This window comes from Nelusetta ayraudi, unplaced genomic scaffold (genome assembly GCF_046127955.1).
Source record: "Nelusetta ayraudi isolate G7.1 ecotype Tasmania unplaced genomic scaffold, CSIRO-AGI_Nayr_v1 ptg000031l, whole genome shotgun sequence".
NCBI lineage: Eukaryota > Metazoa > Chordata > Actinopteri > Tetraodontiformes > Monacanthidae > Nelusetta > Nelusetta ayraudi.
Window position 1 is genome coordinate 1,598,011 of NW_027466081.1, and position 22,569 is coordinate 1,620,579.

General features: G+C 43.1%; 3 protein-coding genes and 1 long non-coding RNA gene across 5 annotated transcripts in view; all 4 read right to left on the reverse strand.

Moving 5' to 3' along the window:
* Positions 1-1,529, reverse strand: part of itgb5 (integrin, beta 5) — a 29,146-nt gene extending 27,617 nt beyond the window's left edge. The window contains exons 1-2 of the mRNA XM_076030812.1: positions 1,258-1,529; positions 122-207 (exon numbers count right to left, since the gene is read on the reverse strand). Coding sequence (XP_075886927.1) covers positions 122-207; positions 1,258-1,336 — 165 coding nt within the window. The 5' untranslated portion in view covers positions 1,337-1,529. The remainder of the gene's footprint in view (positions 1-121; positions 208-1,257) is intronic.
* A 4,360-nt stretch (positions 1,530-5,889) lies between these two features.
* rbm44 (RNA binding motif protein 44) lies at positions 5,890-8,996 on the reverse strand. The gene is made up of 8 exons (XM_076031181.1): positions 8,870-8,996; positions 7,095-7,398; positions 6,963-7,024; positions 6,737-6,874; positions 6,441-6,594; positions 6,318-6,376; positions 6,172-6,247; positions 5,890-5,973 (listed from the first exon to the last, which is right to left on the reverse strand). The coding sequence occupies exons 2-8, from the start codon at positions 7,374-7,376 to the stop codon at positions 5,890-5,892; spliced, it is 855 nt and encodes a 284-aa protein (XP_075887296.1). The 5' UTR covers positions 7,377-7,398; positions 8,870-8,996.
* A 325-nt stretch (positions 8,997-9,321) lies between these two features.
* On the reverse strand, positions 9,322-11,318 carry LOC142891298 (uncharacterized). The gene is made up of 3 exons (XR_012927258.1): positions 11,213-11,318; positions 10,758-10,908; positions 9,322-9,367 (listed from the first exon to the last, which is right to left on the reverse strand). It is a non-coding gene; the product is annotated as an uncharacterized LOC142891298 (long non-coding RNA).
* A 1,815-nt stretch (positions 11,319-13,133) lies between these two features.
* etv5a (ETS variant transcription factor 5a) lies at positions 13,134-21,686 on the reverse strand. 2 transcript variants are annotated; one of them, XM_076030802.1, is made up of 13 exons: positions 21,546-21,686; positions 20,080-20,201; positions 19,815-19,905; positions 19,618-19,665; positions 19,356-19,406; positions 18,204-18,327; positions 17,840-18,112; positions 17,438-17,739; positions 16,393-16,455; positions 16,175-16,243; positions 15,804-15,973; positions 15,578-15,679; positions 13,134-14,897 (listed from the first exon to the last, which is right to left on the reverse strand). In XM_076030802.1, the coding sequence occupies exons 2-13, from the start codon at positions 20,125-20,127 to the stop codon at positions 14,664-14,666; spliced, it is 1,575 nt and encodes a 524-aa protein (XP_075886917.1). In that variant the 5' UTR covers positions 20,128-20,201; positions 21,546-21,686; the 3' UTR covers positions 13,134-14,663. The 2 variants fall into 2 exon arrangements, with proteins under 2 accessions (XP_075886917.1, XP_075886916.1); XM_076030801.1 differs by having other exon boundaries at positions 19,815-19,908.
* Between the last annotated feature and the right edge of the window lie 883 nt (positions 21,687-22,569).

The following is a 22,569-nucleotide window of genomic DNA, read 5'->3' on the forward strand; positions in this document are numbered from 1 at the left end:
ACGTGACACACGGTGAAAAAAACAGTGGTTGTTGTGCGAAACATCGTTAGCACAATTTTTGAAAAAAAACCCAAACAAAACCAAAACCATCCTGAACACAATCCACGTCATGTGTACGTACCTCTTGTGCGCACCAGGCGCAACTGGGATGCAGCAGGAGGCATTCCTCACAGGAAGTGGCACTGCCGCTCATGCAAATATTGAGACCTAGATTGGTTAGAATACGTTCATGAAAGGGACAGTTGCAGAACTCAGGAAAAAAGTATGATTATCCATGAGAGTCAGTCTCTTGTTGCGGATGCTTCTTTGCTGGTTGCGAACAGCATGTGATCATATATGATGTGTACAGTAAACTCAAACCCAATTTCAGTTATCACCTGCGCCCACTACGTCGGCTGAAAATATGCCGCCATAGTCAGCATGTCTCAGTTTATCAGCAACAGTGTTGAAACGTCTGAGGCATTATTCTAGGGTCTTGTTCTCAGATTCTAGTTCTGCAATTGAGTTCGAGCGCTGTAGGACTGAAAATCTGTCAATTCATTGTTTGCGAAATGCTTTCATTTACTTTTAACCAATAGGCTATGACAAGACTATGCAAATGGCACAGTATTCTCAATCAAGCGATGTAATACAAGCGTATTCCCCTTTAAGAAGTAGAATGCCCTTATTTATCCCACATTGGGCAAATTTGCATGGTACCACAACACATACAGTGCAAAGAGAAGAATTTTAAGGAGTGCAATGTTTTATTTACACTGTACACTAACAAGAGTTCAAGTGGCCATCCCAAACACCCAAATATCAGCGCTCCGGAAAAAAAAACAAAAAACAACCAAACATCTTCAAAACAAACAAACCCAACGTTTGATCCTAAATGGAAGAAGGTTGTGGCAACAGGCATTAGTTTAGTCGTGAATCAGTTATCTGTGAAGTACACTTTTGGAACGTTGGAGTTTTATTTTGAAATTCAACAACTCAATTTTGATCAATTTAGTTATATTTATCACAATGACTTATCTGGTTGTACAAATGTACTCATTGCTTACCATAATCGCACTGACCGAACGTGAGCGGAGACGGACGTCGCGTTTATTTTGAAAGTATCCTTTGTTACCGTAATACCTCGCATAGGCACGCAACTACGAATCCGAGCGGTGGCTAGCTTTACCGCTGTCGGAGTGGCTTTTTCCACATTCCAAAAGGAAGGCAAATAAACTGCAGCCAAGTCAAGTGAGAATGCGAGTGTTTGTGTCCTACCTCTGCTAAGGTGCACCACCGTCCCCAGCAGCATGCAACACAACAAGGCCCGCTGCATCCTCGTCCTGGGGTTGCACATGGTGCTGTCGGCGTCTCCTCGCACAGTCCTATCGCTGCAAATTGTCACCGGTATGTTACCCGACAGCCAAGACCTCTCATCTGACAGTCCCGCTCATGAGTGACCAACTCGGCAGAGGAATGCAACCTGCTCCGCCGCGGTATGGCCGAAGGTTCCAACTCCACGCAAGGCGTTGAATTTCTTTCTTTTAATAATCCGCGAAGTCTTGTTTGTTTTTGCGCCTTCAGCTGGGGACCGCGAACACTGTTGGTGAGGACGCTTCCAACGACTCCTCTCGTCCTCCCATGGCTGACAGCTGCTCGGGAACGTCACAATATTTGGCCCGCAGGCTTCAGAAGCTCTTCGGAGACGAGCTGGGAAACGAAAACGAGGTCAGCGGAGAGACAGACGCGCGAGTCGCTGGCAGTGATTTTCTGTTTGCCGCTGATGTCGCTTCCCCCTCAGTCTGGCTACCCAATGGAGTCTCCGCCCATTCGTCGTTTCACGCCAGCGTGTTAACCCCTTGCTTGCGGCCACACGGTTGAACGTTGCGTTGGCCACTCGCGCCGAGGCCGACACGAGTTACTGCGGACCCCTAGAGGTAGCTTGAAGAACTACACCGTGTGGTTGACAAAAAAAACAAAAACAAAACCCCACAGACGGAGACACATTCTCATGTTTGCCTCAAAGGAAAAATAAAATTGTGCACCAACTTTTTTCTTGAAATTGTGTGCCTCTAGCCTCCCAATGAGCTCTCTCTCTCTCTCTCTCTCTCTCTCTCTCTCTCTCTCTCTCTATATATATATATATATATATATTTTTTTTTTTACTTGTTTTGTTTTTTATTTTTGGATATTAGGCTGTAGTACCAAGTCGCCTTGGCCTCTAAGATAACAGTCTCAAGGGAATGAAGAGACAAACTAGTTTATATCAATTTAAACTGGATAAGAAAATAAATCCTCTGCCAACTCATTGGTCCCCGACCAGCCAACCACTGTCGTCATCAGGGAAGACAGCAGAATTGTCCCAGTCTGTGTGTGTGTGTGTGTGTGTGTGTGACGCCACTCTTGGGGTCCTCCCTTTCCTTAGACACGCCACATACACAACCACACACCGCCCCGCCCACACACACACATGTGGGCTAATGACACAGCAGAGGAGCATGAGGACCATAAGACACAAACCGTAAGAGGAACTTTAAAAAATAAATAAAAAAATAAATCTCAGATTTTCAATAGTCAATGAGCTCATCTATAAATCAAAGAGTTATACAGTCTGTAGGAGTTAAATGTACAATTTAATGCATGTCTACAATTAATTCCACCTACAATTTTAGCTGATTCGTAATCAGAGTACAACTACATTTTTGGATTGTTGATTAACCGTGTGAATTGTAATTGTGATAAGTTTCAGCAGCAAGTGTGTATCGGTGCCCGATTTACACATTCATGCTGTCTGCAAAACTCTGCAACGCTTTTTCTCTGCTTGACGACTCGGCTTAGTTATTTATCGCGAATGGTGGAATCCAACAGGCCCCTGGTTTCAGTAACTCTTGGTCTTGATTACGTCACTGCCGATATACCACAGCGATACATCTCCCATGTTGGTGATAATTACCTTGCTGCCTCACAGGGCCAGGGAGGCGCCACAATAAGGCATCAGCGGTTTGGATTCCTGCTACATCCAAGTGGTGCTGAGGGCTCTGTCACTCAGGTTGTCATTCTGGTGATTCTGGATAATGAATTGCTACCCCATTCAAGTCCCGGGTGAAAAATAAAGATGTGCAACGGGGTTTGATGTGGAACCTTTAGTTTTGGGCTCATACAAAGTCTTAGTCAAATAAACAAACACAGAAAATTGCAGCCTCCTATGGACCACAAGAACATACAAAAAGGAAAACGAGCTGCAACTTAATACCAGCAATCACGCAATTGATATTTTGGAAACTGAAATATTTTTTTTTGCCATGTTTTACTTCAAACAACTACCAAAGAACTGGCAGTAGAGGCACTTTGATAACTCCCATATTTTCAATGTACATCTAAAAAAAAAGAAAGAAGTTACTTTCGGTAAAGAGTCAAAGGTACTGGATGTGCATCAGGAAGAACCAAGAGAACAATCCTCTGCCTTCCAACATCTGGGGGAAGCAGCTTCAAGTCCATCAAAGCTCCACACGGTCGCAGCGTGTTGAGGCAGTGAGAACACTTTGGAGTGGGAGAGACTGTTGTCCTGATGTAGTTTGATGTTTACACCTAGGGAAGATGCAAACAGCATTAACTAAACATACCATACTTCACTTTACAAGAACAGGGACCGTGTCCAATGTAGATCTGAAGCAATTAACTGACTCAAATTGATATATAAAAAACAAACAATTATTTGATTCATTAAAAAAAAAAAAAAAAAAACAAGCCTTTAATGACTTTTTTTTTTTTTAAATGAAGCTTTTAATTAAAGCTTCATTAAAAACTTTGCTGTTAGCTTCACATGGAGGCTTATTGTGACACGTCACCAGGACAGATTTCAAGATTATTATTATTATTTTTTTTTTTAATATATCCTTTTTCATTATATTTTTGCGGTTGTTGTTTCAGGTGGTTCAGGAATAATTGAGAAACAACATTTCTCTATTTTTCAACCCTTAGCACTTTTTTAGCAGAGCTTATCTGGAAATGTATTTATTTTCTCATGTTACAGGTGCCTCTGAAATGAGAGCAACATAAACATAGGAACTTCCAGATAAAAGGTGGAGGAAACTGAATCAGTTCAGCAGAAGTTGAGATCTCATCTAGAAGCAGAGCAAAATGAAGGCAGAGGCAGGCGACTGCAGCCCAAACCGCTTGCTGTGGCTTCCCTGTGCTAACAATAAGTTAGCTAAAGACACTTTTATTGCGCATTTTATCGAGAATACTTAACTTACTTTGCTTTCTATGTAATGAGTTTTTCCATCCTTACCTTCCTTTCAGTTCCTCCACATTCAGTCTCTGAAGCTCGTGGTGTCGTAGTGACTCCTGGAAACTCAGGCCCGGGTGATCTGCTGGGTGTGATTAATATGCAAGGCATTTAAATTCTTGCTGCAGCCATTCAGCTCTTTGACTGTAGGTGGTGCAGGCAGTGTTCCACTTATCACCAAGGCCTTTGTAACACGTGAATTCAAGACCAATGCGGCCATATCAGTGGAACACCAGTGCCTGCATGCTGACCAATCTGGAAAAACCTTTGTTAATCCTCTTTTGGGAAAAACCAGATTAAGATGCCTTGAGCTTCTATTAGTGAGTTGGATTTTGGCTACGCCAGGGGTGTCAAACATACGGCCCGCGGGCCGGATCAGGCCCGCAAACTCTTTTTTTTCCAGCCCGCGAGATGATTTAGCAAAATATAAACACTGCAATTTACCAACGAAAGGAAGTTCTGTTCTAAATGTGTCCACTTGGTGTCGCAATATCGTTTCTGCTTCGCAAACAAACTCAATACTGAGGCTGACCAAATCGACACAAGTACAGCCACTCACGTCTTCTATTGCCTACCATCATTGCCCCAAAATGTCTCTGTCAAAACAGACAAAGCAGTGTTGCCATCTTGGTGACTTTCTCCCCCAAAAAGTCGCTATTCTCCCAATAGCGACTTTTTTTTTTGTCAAAAGCGACTAGCGACTTTTCCTGGTTTTATTGCGTTGCGATCAAGTGCAAATGGTCAATTATGCAAATTAGACGATGATGTCATTCATCAATAGCGACTTTCCTTACTAAGGAGTTGGCAACACTGATGCAGAGTGCAGAATCCTCAAAGAACACGAACGAAGTAAAACAAAGAAAACAAGTGGAAGTTGTTGTTACTTTCACGTTATTATTATCATACCATGATTTTACCGGTCCGGCCCGCTTGGGAAGAGATTTTCCTCCATGTGGCCCGTGAACCAAAATGAGTTTGACACCCCTGGGCTGCGCTAACTACCGCTAACAGCAGGCATGTACAGCAGTGTGATGAGTGTCGCTGGCATGTTTTCAGAAAGCAGAGCAGTGGCTCACCTCATATCATTTTCAGAAGCACAGGCACTGATGTCAGTGGCTTGGTACTTCTCCAACTGAGCTTTCATGTCCATCTGGAGGGAAGAAAAAATAAAATAGCCTGCACTGCCACCTGCTGGATAGAGCCGTTCTATACGAGCCACTAAACTGAATGAAATATGAATTTATGTTGCTGTCGTTACACAATCTGACAAAACAGGATGGCGTTTCTTCGACAAACACAGGCAGAAGTTGTACTTTCAGATGTGTTAAAGAGAAATGTGCAAACCTACCTCAGTGATGTTACTGGAGAAGATGGGAACACATGGCGGCAAGCAATGAGAACCCCCACAGGTAAAGTCTACAACAACTTTACAACAAAACAACAAATTCATTTATTGCGGACTTGATGGAACGCTGACTCATAATCACACTTCTGGCTTTGCGCAATCTTCCCATTCATTGCCCACCTACCGTCCAGGTACTCTTCAGCGTCGAACCACGCCTCACTCACACTCATTTCGTTGAACGCTGCTGCGCTCAAGGCAAAGAAAAATGTGTATTTAATCAACACGTGCGTGACAAGACGGACGCGTAGCGTGCGAGCGTCTTATTGTCTTTCTCCTCCTGTGAGATGTGCTTTATTCTGTCCTGCAGAGGAAATGCAAGAACTTCACCTGTGCTGCAGCTCCCCATCTGAACCTTCCTCTGCCCAATCCAGATGTTTCGGGGGGGGATTTTAAGTCAATCAGATGTGTTGAATTAGACATTTCAAGAAAAGAAAACAAAGGACGCTTGAGAACCTTGGTTTTGTGACACTCCTGTGACACCTTGAGGGCGTCGACGTACCCGTTTGCCGTCCTCACTTTTCAATTCCACACTGCTTTTTTCTTTATCCAAAAACTGCTCTTGCTCCCGAGGACTCCTGCGGAACAGGGGGACAGTATTATTGGCCGTCTCACGGAATTCGGCGGCGACATTCAAAAGGAGCTGACGTGTTCTTGTGCAAGTTCACTTGCCCGGACTGAACGTCTTCCGGAAGGTCGGCGTGTATCTAAAGAGGGGCAAGAATGAGTGCGTGACTGAGAAAACCCCCCGGGGACTGCTGCCGTTCTGACCTGCGACGGAATACAACTTCCCTCCGTCAGGTCAACACAGAGCGGCCTCAGTTGCTCCAGAGGGACCCCCGTCAGGATCTCCTGTCTCATGTGATTATAATCAGACTCCAGCTTTTGCAGAGCAGCCGCCATGTTTGCACGGGGAGTTTTAGAACTGAAGGGGGCGGGGGGGGGGGGGGGAGAAAAAAACAACAACACGAGATTGTGTTATGGCAAATGCGCACGAGTTCTGCTTGAAGAGTTTCGAGAATCTTGACCAGAAAAAAAAAAAAAAAAAACGTGTGTTTTTCTTTCACGTTGTTTTCGACTGGCTTCTTTGCGGGTTGCTGCAGAGTCTTGAGCAGTGCACTCTGCACATGCTGTACTGCAGAGCCAGCAGAGACAGCTCAGCCTGCTGGGCGCGCTGGATGCAGGAGCACTGCTTTTTCAAAGTTCTGGGGGGAAAAAAAAACACAAAATGCGCAATTGAACACCTCCTGATTTTGAATTCAAACCGGAAGTTCTGTCTGTGTGACAACAAACCTCTTGAGCGTCGCTTTTTTCTTTTTCCATTCCTCTTTAGCCCTCTGAAGTTTCATGAATTCCTACAAGGGGTGAAAATACGTTTGACTTATTTTCCTGCCAACACCGCTCTCTGTCGTCTTCGCCTCTCACCTCCGCCAGGTAGTCCAGGTCTGACATCGAGACCTCTGTATTCACGAGCGCCTCGGCCGTTCCTGGACGGTCGGTTTGGGTGAGGACCGACGAGCGCGTCGTAGGCGCAGCGCCGGCCGTGCCGCAGGGGTCGACACTCGGCTGAGCAGAGACGTCATTGTTACTACTTTTGTTACTGGCTTGAAAAGCGAGAATGCTGTTATCGTCCACCATGATGCTGGAGGACAGGTCGTGACTCCAGCCGGCCTCGTCGGCGACAGGGTCTTCATTACGAAGCTCCATCTCAGCCGCTGGGAATTCAGTCCTGTAAAATGGAACATGACAGTAATGTTGATATATCGGTTAAACACACTGAGCATTTTTCCCCTCGAATATTCAAATATAAATACGGCAGCGTCTGAAAAAAATGTGAGATCGTGAAAATGTTAATTTTGTCCATAATCAAAATGCAATTTGAGTTGGATTCCTAAAATATGGGATCTCTTCCCAGATTGATTAGCTTCATTTTGCCTTTCTTTTACGGTGGCAATACTATTTCCCCCCCCCCCCACTGCTCAGGAGCGCAGCTGAGCACTGCATGTGAACCAAAGCAAAGTGGCACTGCACTCATCTCGCTCCTCTAATTGTCATTAAGTAAAATGCCGCCAGCATGTGACTGAGATGGACATGCTAACGTTAGCTAAAGCTGTGTCAGATATTGGAGTAAATCCAGAGGAGTGCTTTCTATTCCTATTCTATTCCTATTCCATTTCTATTTTTATTCTAGGGCTTTGTTTCCAAGGGGGGCTCTATCGATTATTGGTCCTGCCTCCTCCTTTCATCTCAACCATCTAAAGTCAGTTCAAATCAAACTTAAACGCTTGCGTATTTAAGTGGAGTTCTGTGTCGGATGTTCCGCTTCTCAGTTGGGTTCTGGTCCCGAAAAGGGGCTCTCCAGATTTAGAGTTGCATGCAGGATCGTTTTGGCCAATGTCAGTGTTTATTTGGCGCACATGTCGTGGTGTTTGCGTGTCTTCTGAAGTAGCGGTACCCGCAGTCGGGGGTGGCTGCTTTTTGTTCTAACAGTGGTAGGGCAGCAGTTACGATGGGTGGGGGAAGAGGTTTCACATTGGTCCTGTTTGGTAAGCAAAAGGCTAGCAGGGACTCAAAATCATCACACAGAGAGGGTGTATGAGTTTTGCCACTTTAACCCACTTGAGGTTCACGCGGCAATTTTTCATTCCCTTATTTCTGACACTGATGAAACATCTCCTCTCTCTGTGGGCTTTATCTGTCCTACATTTACAGTGACATATTTAAGCCTCAGTGGTTTCAGCCTTAGTGATTGTCCACAGGCAATGGTCAAAAAAATCTAGGACCAATGAAAAACTACTTAGAAATCCACAAATGTCAACAATCAAGAAAGTACAAATGTAGCTGCAGTTGTAGCTGTAGTTGTAGTTGTGTGGCGCTCACTGTGAGGCAGGAATGAAAGAAATCATCTACTGAACAAAGTTCTCAGACGCTCTGATGAAGCAATGGGTTATAGGCATTGGTCAGCATAAACCCGGGGCACCAATGACACGTCATGGAAGCCCAAGCTGCTTTGCTAACAGTCTCTGCTCATCTGCATTGTTAGGTCTATCGTGACTTTTATTGTGAAAAAAGATGGAAGATCTTTTTTAAAATTCAAATGTGCCTGCACTGTGCAATGACTTATATCAATTTATTCTAAGTGAGAGAAAATCTGCAAGTGATAAGCAAATAGGAAAATGTTGGTGTGCGTGTATACGTACTGCAATGGACTGCCTTCATAATGTGCAGGTGTAGCACTTTGCCATGTTGTCGCGTCATTCTGCGTCGTCCTGAGCTGAGGCAAAGCCCACGATGCTCCGTATCTCTCCGCCTCCACTGTGAAGTGTGCCACACCGTCGCCCGTTCGATATGGGCGCTCTGCTTTCAGGTCAGACAGACTCGGGTCCTGGGAAACATATTAGTCACCCTTTTGGTTACAAAAGAAAAATAGTCAACTTTAACATCATTTGAGCAAAGATGTGTCTAAGTGAGACTATTCTACAGGAAAAAAGATGAATCCAACTGTAAACGATTTAACAAGTCACCATTTGTGTTATTAACACTTTTTTAAATGTTATTCAAGCAAAAACGTTCTGCTTGGTGGCTGACCTTGGGGCGGAGATCCTGTTGAAGGTGGCCGATGTCGATGTCGTAAAGCAAGCAATGCTGTGGCCCGGCATAAGGAAACACCTTCCAAGGAAAACACCACAGATGCGTTTCTAGCAGAAGGAGCAGACAAACAACGTTATTACACATCACATCGCAAGCCCCTTAATACATTACGTACATACAAACAGTCCTACAACCTATCCCAGCTGCCTTCGCCCTAAGACAGCTGGGATAGGCTCCAGCAGACCCCCGTGACCCTGAATAGGAATAAGTGGGTATAGAAGATGAATGGATGAATATACATAAGCAATAAATAAAATTACAAGCATACATAATCTGAAATCAAAAAGTGTTTCCAAGAAAACCAAATATAACCACCAAAAACAAAAAGAAAAACCAAATAACCAAAAAACAAAACAAAACAAACGGTGGCAGATGGGAGACAGCAGCCCACAGCTTCATTCATCGTTCATCATTCATATGAGTGACGACAACTTATAGCAGAGGTGGGAGTCACTGTGGTGAGAATCAAGCAAGTCACAAGTCAAGTCATACAAAGATCTGAGCATCTACTTTCCACATTAAACGTAAATTACTTTACATGACGTTGCGTTGATGCTATGCATATCTTAAACTTAACATGGCTTACTATTACTATAGCTTTCTAGCTGACGTCTGACCAATTTGGCTAGCCAATAAGTAAGCTAAAGACACTGTTATTGCGCATCTTATTGAGAAGACATACCTTACTTAGCTTTCTTGCCACGTTGAGTTTAAGCTATGTTAGTATCAGCAAACGTTAGCTTTCCAACAGCCGTAACAGTTAGCTAAGAAGGTGCACCAGCAGACCCCCGAGACCCTGAGGTCGGGACTAAGCGGGTATGGAAAAATGAATGACTCTGCCACTTGCCTTTCACCTGAAAGAATAGTGTGTGTATACTCTACGAGTGTGTGTGTGTGTGTGTGTGTGTGTGTGTGTGTGTGTGTGTGTGTTAAGTTAACAACATGAACACATGGTTTACTGCAAAGAAATCTTACAACACTCACAAAAACGAAACCAACTTAATTACACTTTGTCTGTTCTGCCTTGTCAGCAATTTTTCAGGTTTGTTTTGGCCTCAGCATCCTCCTGTCACTGTCTAAGCAGCCAGAGGTTTGGTTGCTTGCTTAGGAAAGCATTGCTTCCAAGTGTGAATCTTTTCTTTTGTATTTTGGAAAATATTTTCCCAAGTGGCATATAGCCTTCATGTTTGTGAAATATGGAAGTGTTAGTTTCAGCATTATTTGTATTAATGCCATCCAAGCTGCCGTAATAGTTCTCAATTGGCCTCACATGCAAACTGCATTCAGAAAGGCCCCAGGCCCGGGATCGGGATCGAACCCACAACTTTCTTGCTGTACCACAGCGCTAACCACTGCGCCACTGTGTCGGCCATGCTCCAAAACCACTGTGCAACTGTGGATTTGTCAATTGCTGCCCAAATCTCAACTCAAACTTACTCTGACAGTGTCTTTCAATTGGTGCATTGGTGTAATATGTTGTGTCACACGGACGTAGCGCCACATCTAAGTAGTTGCTGGTCGGTATGGGCGAATGCCCCGGGACGGCCACCATGTGGGGTAATGCCCTTGGGAAGTAAGGCCACGCGCTCTGGAGGAGGACAAGCACAGGTGTTAGCAACTTAGCATTGGTCCATGATGGTAAAAGTCGACATCGTGCCCAGTCACATCAATGCGACAACGGCAGCTGTGAAATCTTAATTAAATGATTTAATTTAATTCAGTCGTTTTTTGTTTTTGTTTTTCCTTTCGCTTGTACAAAATCATGCTAACGCTAATTGTACTCGTTTCATTAGCTAGGCGTTGACTTCGAGTGAGAGCTAGGGGGTTTCGGTAACCTCTTAAAACCTGTCGTTTAAACTAGGTCAACCTACTCGGTAGGTTAATTTTCTTACTTGGTTCGAATTGTACCCAGCCATGCTGCTTTACTTGACCGCAAAAGAGACAGCCTTCCGCTCCCGAAATAACGGACAGCAATTATGAGTAGTAGCAGGAAAATAATGGGTGATTCTCCCCCCCCCCCCGAACTTTTTTTTTTGTTGGGAACTTTATTCGCTATATATTGTGAACAAACGTAGGCCGAATAGTTACATTATTATACAATTATTGAATAAATGTTGATATTAATCATTACAGCCTGAACAGAAAAGCTGACTGTTCAGCCATGAAAGAACGCAATTGAACCGTTTTGCCACTAAAGTAAACCTCGAACTCTCTTTAAAATAATATTTTTAACGAGGCATATTTTGTTGTTGTTGTTGTTTGTTTGTTTGATGTTGTTGTTTGTTTGTTTGTTTGTTTGTTGTTGTTTTTAAGCGCAACTGCCAATTGACACAGTCAGTTAATTAACTGTCCCTTTCACTGATAAAGATTGTGTGCTTCAAGTCCAAACCAAATCAGTTTTACCTTGCCATTAAAAACAGTGTTAAGACAGTGTTTAATATCTGAGAAATAAACAAAAATGTATGAGAGCTTGTAGGAAAAGTCGGTAGGGATTATAGTCAGTCAGAGCTACCAAATTAATAAACAATATTAATGTGGGATACAGATTTTTAATAAATGCATTGCTGTTAACAAATGCGGTAAATCATATTATCATATTTAATTCAGTATTTTTTTATTTTATTTTTTTTATTTGAGAGATGTCACATACATGCTTTGCAGGAAGTGTCATGTGTAATCCGATGAGTGAATGAGGATTGCCATCACTGGATAAAATCAGATTAGAAAAAAATGTGTAGTACAGTTGTAAATCCACTTGAGGGCGACCATGGTTGACACAAATAGAGAACCTTCCAAAACACCTCAAGTTAAAAATGACTTGAACTCAAAATGATGCTGTTGTCAACGTGCGTCTGACAACATGCTTTTAATGAATGACTTATGGAACATTGTTAGATTGGGGAGTTTAGTCACGCTATATTAATTGGGAGCGTGAAATCACACTATGTCTGAGATATTTTGCCTTGTACTCTGTTATTTATTTACTCAGAACCATAGAGTGGTCACATGGCATAGTGTACATTAAACCCAATTAGTACATCCCCCTTTTCTCCCTGCTTTAGCCTTGGAACATATCAAGCAGTCCAGCGATGTCAGACATTTGTTACTCAGCGTCTGCGTAGTGTTTGGACAATTTCCGTCCACACGTGTAGATTCTCTTTACATCTCAGTTGAACCTTTGAAAAATAAACAATCAACGTGTGATGTGGTGACTTTCAGACATCCTCTTTGAATAGATTTTCCTCTTTGGACGTCACATGATTTCTTGTGATATCTCCCAGTCTTCTCCCGGACACTCCGACAGCTTGTTTGACAGGAAATCTTTCCTCCCACGAACCATAAAACTGTACAACACTTCTGTGGTGAAACAGACTGACAAGGACTTTATGGTAAATGTTGCATTATTGGATTAACTCTTGCATAATGTACATATATTTTTGTTGTTGTTAATTGTATTTTCCATGTTTATCTTTCATATGTATGTATAAATACATACATATTCTCCCGTTTGAATAACGGCTAAAGGGTTATAAGGTTTCTTTCTTTTATTGATGTATGTACTGAATGTGCTCCATTTAGCTTTCGCTCTCCATCTCTCTATCTAGAAAAATTCTTGGGCCGCCACATTTTTGGCTCCTTCTGGCTGCCATAGAACTTAGGACATAAGACTATTATAAAAAAAAAAATAAAAAAAAAAAGTTATCAATTACCAAGCCAGGTCAAGCACAGTGACCGTTAGATCACAGCAGCCAGTCAGCTGACTGACTGCAAGCAGGGTTATGGCTGTGCGGACTTATGAAACATGGCAGGAAGTGAAGCATAAAGGACTGTTTATTGTACCCAGTACAGATTATAATAAACCCTACAGTGTAAGATACACATTAAGAAAGAGAACTAAAGCCTATACAAATGCAGACTATAAGTCCATTTCAGATAGATCCAAAGATTTATAGCTTGCCAGAACACAGGTGCATGCATGCACGCATTCACAGAAACACACACACGCACGCACGCGCGCGCACACTCGACAATAAAGGTGCCTTTGTGGGCAGTAGTTGCATCATAGTTATGAAGATTTTTTTTTTTTTTTAAATAAAAAGGGGTATGCAAGTTAAAACCGGAGATGTACAATATACACACTTCAAATCAAACGCAACCCTTTAGTAAAAATATAAACCTTTTGTGCCTTTGCCCGCTTAGAAATGTGAAAAACAACAGGAAACACAGAAAATAAATGCAACAAAAATATCACAAATATCTTTTTTTTTTTTTTTTTTTTGTCCAAACACAGGCAGAAGCAATACGCTTGCGGATAGTCTTGACTGATTACACCATGCAAAATGAAGGAGTCTCCGTCCGGTCAGCCAGAGGGGTAGTAAACAAGAATATGAAAACGATGCTCCTTGCATGCAACTGGCTGATGCTCCTGCCACACTGGTGCATCAGAGGACCCATTCGCTTTCCAGAAAGCAATCAACACGTAGATATAGAAAACATAGACATCATTACGGTTTTGTGCCTTCTACTGTTTTTTTTGTTTTTTTTACGAAATAAACACCTAAGAACATCTTATGTATCCGGATAGTGATGGACGATAGAGCAGAACTGATCCAAAACTGGAAGTGCACTGAACAGAGATGTGAATGCAACACGTGAAGACGACATGAAACAACCCAACCAATGTGAAACATCTCATCTGGATCGAGACGGACGGTCATGATTAATAAAAAGCAATTCGGGATAAAAATTTGTTGCGTTTGATTTTTTTTTTTTTTGTCAAAGTGAAAACAGCCCTTTTTTTTAAAGATTATGTACAAGTATGAAAATGGAGGGGTTGGGAGGTAGCAAAAGAGGCATGTACTGTATAGACAAAAGTGCTGCATCAGGAATCTGTAATTTTAACACTTGTGCGCTGCTGATTATTTGATTGTTTTAACGATTGTCAAGGAAAAAACACAATGACTCTCTTGGTCTGGTCTGACGCGTTGGGGGACGGGGGGGGGGGGGGGGGCTGTCCTTTGCATTCACTTATTCACTTGATGCTGTGTGGTCTTCTTTCATTTGTCCTTTAGGTAGGCAGAGAAACCATGTCCAGACCAACACCTATTCTTCTTGAGATGGTGCGGTATTTGAGCAGGAACAGCTTGGGGTCTTTTCCTTCGTTAACTCTTAGCTTGGTGGCTCATAGTTTTGAGGCTCTTCAATGGCGTATGAGCAAATGCCGTGCAGAAACACAGCAGCCTGTTTTCCATCCAGATGGAATTCCAAGGTTAGGACTCGGGAGGCGTTGGAAGGGTTTTGCGAATGGATGTTTTTGTTTTGCATATCGATTTGTGCGTGCAGTTAAAAGTTGTAGACATCCGGGAATGACAGGCCACTACTGGCACAATGCTCCCCAGCCTCCAGCAGGTAGGGAGTTGTGTCATCATAGTGAGCGAGGGGCACGGTGTCATCGTCCAGGCCGGGCAGGCTGTCTCGGTCAACCTTCAGGTTTGGCCTTTGATTGTCAGGGAAAACCATTGAGAAGAGGGCCTCAGGGTCGCACACAAACTTGTACACGTACCTCTCACCAGCCACCTGACAAAAGACAAATGACAATAAATGAGTCTTATTCACTTATGCAACCTTATGCGTTAGGGATGCAAATTATCGATTCATTCCTTAATCGTTAGTTGATTGACCTTATCGACAGATTAACGATTTATTGAAAAGCAGCAATTTTTCCTGAGAAGTTAAATTTCACAATGAAAAATGTGTAAGGAACACATTATTTAACCCTTAAATAATGTTGAGGGTCCGACATTTATCCTCTGACTTCCAATGGGTCACATTTCAACTTTTTTTTGTTGTTGTTTGTTTAAAGTTGTTTAAAAGAATCTACAGGTAATTGGCTTTTTGTTGCCACTTCACTGTTATAACGGTATTAACTACCCGTGTAAAAAACAATTCAATTAATTGTCACTAATTTCATTTAATCGATTAAATTCTTAATCAATGATTAATCGATCGTCGATTAATTGTTAACATCCCTATTATGCATGCATTTCTCCACACTTCTGATGCTTTGCATTTTTACTTGACTTTTAATCAGTCAATGATGTGCCACCCACATAATGCAGAAGCATTTTTTTTTTTTATAAGACTAAGTTGCAGCAAATTTGACTGGACCTAGCCTAGCCTAGTTTTCGAGCTCGGGTTTGATACAACAAAGTGTGTAATTGTTTGTTGTTTGTTTGTCGTTATCAGCAAGTCCTTACCTTCTGCATGATCCCCTTTTCATAATAATACCGCAGCGAACGGCTCAGCTTGTCGTAGTTCATGGCTGGCCTGTTTTTCTGGATGCCCCAGCGACGAGCCACCTACACGCAGATACCACACAAAACTACACAATCAGAAAACTGATGCAAAGTTCGCCAGGCAAGATTAAATGGCAGGTTTAAAATTGAAAGTTGACGGCTGACATATTTCTCATTGCGGACTGACCTCCTCGGGCTCTATCAGCTTAAACTCCATGCCGCGACCAGTCCAAGCTATGAAGTGGCCATTAGCTGGGTCGTCCAGCAACGTGACTAAGAACTGCCAAAGCTGCAGGGAGCCGCGTCGCTGGCAGGGAGGTCCATCGCGGTACACAGATGGCTCTTGTTTGACTTTAGCTGTAATGGAGGCAAACAGCAGTAGGAAAGAGGAAAGAAAAAAAAAAAAAAGAGAGAGAGAGAAGGAAAGGGAGAGGGAAAAGATCAGTCAGCAGTTGGATGCAACATTTTTGCCAAGGCAGTGCATTGTATGGAGAAAGCCTTTCTTTCCCATTTATAAAATCTTTAAGTAAGATTCTGTGTTTTTACTGTCAGCCTTACCCTCTAGTTTTTCCGGGACAACGCAGGTATCATCGGCGTACAACTGCGGTTCTCTGTCAAAAGAGCAGCCTGGAAACAAATGAAAATACATACTTTTATTTAACAGTGTGCATTGGGTTCAATCCAAATATATAAAGTACAACTTTGGGTATTCACATTACATTACAAAAAAAAATTAAGTATAAGCATGCAGTGTACAAAAGACCAAATGAGCTTACTTTCAGTATTATCATGGTAGAACCTTTCTGCTTTCCAAAAGGATGATTGACAATTAGGCACTTCTGTAAAAACAAAAAAAGCAAGAGAGCAAATAAATAAATAATACACAACTGTACACAACACCCCAACAAGTATGCCTCTCAATAATATTTGCACCAGCCAATTGAGTCTCAATCAAGCTGTCAATAGCAGTGCAAACCATCTTGCCCCCCCCACCACCATTATTTTGTTTCACGTATAACAATACAAATAGCAATCAATCTCTAGGTGTTGCGGTGTCCTGGGTTTTATCTGTGTTACCTAATAGATGTGAATGTTTAAATGAGATCTGCACGTAGCCAGCGCTGCCATAATGATGTGTTTTAGGTCAGGGAGCCCAGCAAGCCCTTCTTCTATCCATCCAGGGAAACAAGGCTTCTGTGACGTAGGTATTTAAAGGCCATAAGAAGCTAAGAGGATTTCTCATTACATCATTGCCTGACCAGCCGTTCAGAAAGGAGTATGAAGGTAAATGAGAGTATTAGAGGGCGTGAGTGGGTTGGGATTAAGAAAAAAAAAAAGAAGAAAAAAAGAAAGCAATTTGTGGGGGGGGGAAACAAGCATGAAGAATGATAGCATGTGACCGTGATCATGGGCAACAGTGGGGCATGCAGGCGCAGGTCAAAACAATGCATTTTCAGTATCTCTGCTGTGAGGCTTTTCGCAGAACTCTGAACAGAAATAGCAATGGATTCTACTAATGCAAGTTGAGGGTAAGCGACAATCAACAAGCTGTGAATTGAAAGCGGTAGCCTCAATCTCCTCAAGAAAGGCTCACTGTACAAGTTCTCGACTACCTGACCGTATGACCCATTTACTTTTTGACGTAGGCCGAACTAAAGAAGCCGCATTCACTCGCTGGCAGGACACTCGGAGTGTGGAATAGATTGGTTAAGACACTGATTGGTTTACAGAATGAGACTGTTCGTCATGCTGACTTCAGCATTCTGGCGCGAGTGTGCGTTCGAACCCATCGTGAGAAGCTTTGAAGACGCTGCTACTCACCAGAATCGAAGCAGAAATCTCGGGGCTCCTGCTTGATGTTCACGGAGTAGAATGAAACATTTTGAGGACCTGGGGGCGATCCTGGGTAGCACATGGTGGGTACGTCCTGCTCCACGTATCTCGGATCCATGAGTTCCTGCTTGAAGCCCTGCTGAGGCATCGCTACCAGCGGCTCCGACATCTGCCGATGGTACGGTCGCCGACTGTTGCTGCCCTCAGCGGCCGGGGTCAACAAATGGGGTCGCCGTTGACTCTTTGACGGGGGGCAAGGTAGACATGGTTCTGACATCTGCCGCTGAAACCTACAGCAACAACATCCAAAAGGAGAAGAGGGAAAAATTAGCACTACTTTCCAAAACGATGCTAACAAAAAAAAACAAAACAAAAAAAACAACAACTCACCTGTGCTCTGTTTGGAAATGACTGACATTACTCTTGACTGGGGCAAAGGGCACAGCAAAGGATGGAGTGTGGGTGTCAACTGAGAGAGCCGTCTGGCTTTGTGATCCTGTGTTGGCAGCTGGAGGCAGCTGTAGGTTTACTGGAAGCTGCCCAAAGGTTGGACTGGCTGCATGGGGGTGCGTCGACTCAGTGCTTGCGGAGCCACGAGGGGAGGTGGGTGTTGAGGGACGAACCAATGGTTTGAAGCCAATGGTGGGAATCCTGACGCAGGCACTGCGGGTGACACGGATCAAAAATGACTTGAATCAGAAAGTGATGCCCGATGCAGTGTTCAGCGGTAGCTGTGGTGTAAGCTAATAGATACCTGTAGCTGTAAGGGCACTTCTCTTCATAGGGCATTGGACTCTTTTCCCGATGACGGGGAGAAATCTCTTTCAGAGGACTCAGCTCTCGTTTGATCTTGGCTGGCGGTGGCTCATGGAACTTCACTGTATGAGAGACATGCAAGAAGGAAATACAGTCAATCATACGGAGAAGCCTGTAAAACGGGCAAAGGCTTTCCTTAGTGGTCGGTAGAAGCACCGACTGCCATTATTATCGTCACTACAATTAATAAGGAAGCAGAGTCTACATAAACTCCCAAGAAACACTTTGACAAAGTTCTGTATAGTGCAATGTAATAGAAGATCAATTAAACCTTATCACCACCTGCCATAGGGAACCGTCCAAACTCAAACGTCGACAAGATTTTTTTTTTTTAAGCAGAGAGGGAAAAAAATTCACTTTTGCATGAGGTACACACGGGGTTGTAGCCTAGCGTCGTAGATGCCCCAGTTACATATCCATTAGGTAACGCTGCAATCCATTCTCTGAATCAGTGCAGCTGTAATGTAATGGTGGTCAATGATTTTCTTCTGCTTTGTAACCATTAGACAGTGCTGCTTTTCAAGGGCAAGGGAGCCGTTTCCTGGAGCATGACACGACGGCTAGAAAGAAACCAGATCCGAGGACACAGCCGAGTGACGCTGACAAATCAGCGACGGTGCCGATTATGGTGCTAATTTATCTAAGAATTCTAAGAGAGCCTGAGTCATTGGCATGGCCCGAGTGCATGCAAGTGTGGAATCCGATTAAGAGCTTGGCTCATGTGATAGCCATGCCAATTGGCTGATTACACTTGAAACTGAAGACATGTGAGCGCTGCCTCTCCCGAAGATGTCTTTTGTCAAAGTGAAAAATGTCAAAGTTTAAAAGTTGTTCCTCAGCAGATTTGAAAATTGTAGCTGAGGTGAGGTCAGTAGAGCTGACAGAATAATCCCATAGGAAAACAAATGTAAGATTTGTTATTGGTAAAAAAAAAAAAAAAATTAGGTTATATTTTTCTATAGAGCAAAGAAACAATTGGATTGTCTCCGGGCCGAATTGAATTGCCACTTCTATTTTGAACACTGAAATCAAACATAGTCTAAAAATAGTAGAAAGGAGTACAGATAGAGACAATTGGTGCTCTACTTACAGCTATCGCACTGAAAATCTGGGACAAACTGCTCATCATCTGGCACCTGGGCTGTAAATACACAATTTCAGAAAGTTACAAGGGCGGTTGAATAACAACGATTTATTTATACAAGTAATTATTACTGAAAAAAAGTGGGGAAAAAAATAAAAATTGGAATGCAATTTTAACAGTTATACTAGGATAACTTCACTGTCTTTAAATAGATGAACATGCAGAGCAGATGTAAATGTCTCATGCACCATCTGAAAAAAAGACTTACCCTCTGCAATCCACAGCTCCTGCAACTGACTGAGGTCTTGAAAGAGTTCTGCAAAATCAGAAAATTAGAGATCAGATTTCAAAAAAACAAAACAAAACAAAAAACACTGAGTGTCTTCCAACCCATACGTTCACATTAAATGCGCACTTTGAGGTTGATATTGCATATATTCCAAGCTCTTGTAATAACAACATTACCTTCAGAGTCATGGGTGAGGTCAGCATCGACAAATTTCCTTTTTCTGTCGTTTAGAGACCTGTTGTTGGAGGGCTCCACGTGAGCACTGTGCTGCTGGAAAATAGAAGAGAAGTGTATGAGCATCGGCAGGAGAAGTCAGCCTCGACCCCCTCGTCTGACACGGGGATCGTCCCAGAGTGCAAAAGTAAAACCAAGTGGCAGACAGGGAGCAGAAACAGTTCAATTTATATGGGTGTTATGGCTGAAGAGCATGCATGCACTTACTGTGGGCGGGACCATAAATGGGACCTGCTGGTCATAGAATGCGTCCATGTTGTCGAAGTTGATTGGAAAAGGGGGCTTGAATGCAGAGGGTAGAGGTGGTCTTTGCTTTCAAGCAACAGTGCCTGATGAAAAAAAAAAAAAAGGATTTAAAATTAATTATTATCATCATCATCATCATCATCATCATCATCATTATTCTTATTGTGATCATCATCATTATAGCAGCAGTACTGCAACTGTGACAGTGCTTATGAATTCACTTGTATTTTGAATTTCAACATCGCCATATGGTCACAAGTCATCATTATCTGGCAATGTGTTTGTTGAGGAGGGGCATGACTGGTGCTGTAGCAGCCACAGTCATGGACCTAAGTACTTTCGCCTCACCATCAGCCTTTAAAACAGTGACATAGTGCTGGTGAGCGCAAAGGGGAACAGATGGAGGTGTACGGTTACATAAGCCATCTGTGCTTGTTTCCCCTCCGTGACCAGTCTAAGGTCTTTAGCCGACTGACTGGTCCCAGAAACCTACCAAACACATGCCGCGTCTAGAAACCGCAAGTGTCTGAACATGCGGCCGCCTTATGCGCAGAACTGCGCAGACCATCATGGCAAAAGTTCCCCCTCGAGAACAACAACTACAACCCTGCCCTTTATACCACACATCTCCCCCATGCGGAGTACTGTGACTCACTCTCTCTCTCTCTCTCTCTCTCTCTCTCTCTCTCTCTCTCTCTCTCTCTCTCTCTCTCTCGCGCGCACACACACACACACACACACACACACACACACACACACACACACACACACACACACACACACACACACACACACACACACACACACACACACACACGTCGGTCCCAGCCACTTTTCTTTTTAATTAGAAAGTCATGACTCGAGTAGCGCATAATAAGACAAAATTACTAATAAAATTATTGACTAAATTCACAACCCTGTAGAAAGAAAAAAAAAAACAAAAAAAACAAGACCGAATAAAAATATAGGCGTTGTGAAAGCGGTGTGGAAGTGGGCGAGCAGCCTCGCTCCTTGTTTTCCCCTCAATGAAGTCAAGTTCGACTAAACACAGCTGCCGAGGGTTCGCCCATGCGTGGAGTGACACACACACACACACACACACACACACACACACACACACACACACACACACACACACACACACACACACACACGGAGTATCGCAGAAGTGAAAAAACGAGATGCTGTTTTCGATAGTGGAATAAAATGGTCGCCAGAGTTAACGCATTATATTAAGATGGCGTTTTGCTTTGGAGAACGAGAGAGCGATAGAAAGAGAGCGATAGAAAGAGAGAGAGAGAGAGAGAGAGAGAGAGAGAGAGAGAGAGAGAGAGAGAGAGAGAGAGAGAGAGAGTAAAATTCTGATTAAAAAAAAAGTGAGCCCTTCGCGAAGGCAACCTCTTGCCGAAATAAACACAGCGACTTACCTCGTCCGTGTGCGCCTCCAAGTGCTTGAAAAATGAAAAACAGTGAATATCCAGAGAACCGCAGCAGACACAGGACAGTAGTAAACCTTCCTCCTCCTGCTGCTAAACTTGACTGAGGTTTTTTCTCAATGACCCCGTCGCTTTTCCGTGAGCACGCACATCGACACAGACGCGTGCTGATTGGCCAGCTATCCCTGTCCCTGAAATCACGCAGCCAATAGACTCTCAGCAGCTCATGAATTATGCACAAGTCTCGCTTCCGCCAATCAGAGCGTGACCGCGGCCTATTTTTATGAATGGTTCGATTTCATTCATTTTTTTTTTAACCTTCAGCGCCAAGACATGTTTTGCTCAAGTGCGGGGTACAGAAATATCCTGACAATTGAGCTTTGCACAGAGGCGGCTGTGGCAACCCACTGCGTCAAACCGATACCAAGCAATCTCTGCTTTACTAAAAATAAAAACTATTATGATCTCAGTGCTGCTTACAATTTAGAGTTTAACTGGACTGCAACTTATGAACCAGGCTACCGAAGACTTAGATTAATGAGGAAAATAATAAATAAATAAAAGAAAATGATATTTTTAATATATGACAAAATGTTGGCCTCACAGATACAGTAACAGAAGTTATAGGTAAAGCTTAAAAGAAGAATTTAAATATTCAGTTTTTTCGTCACTGTTACGTATATAAAGTTACAGCGTCATTAATCTATTCTACTCAATTCTCTATATAATGCCACAGGAAAATGTCACTTTAGACTTTCAACCAAAATCCAGCAGCTGCTACAAAGACTCTAATCCTCAGCAAATCCCTGTATCTACTATGCAGAGTGCTATATCTGTGCTGGTTACTGGGAATGTCAAAGGCTGTAAAGCCTTACAGGCAAATGTGGACAGAAAGAAAATATCCACTCACTGTGCAGCCTATACAGGTCCACTCTACAATGCGCTTCACTATAGCGCTGATGTAGCCGCGTGGTCAATTGTAGATGTGTAAAGAAGAGCTACAGAGCTGGTGCTG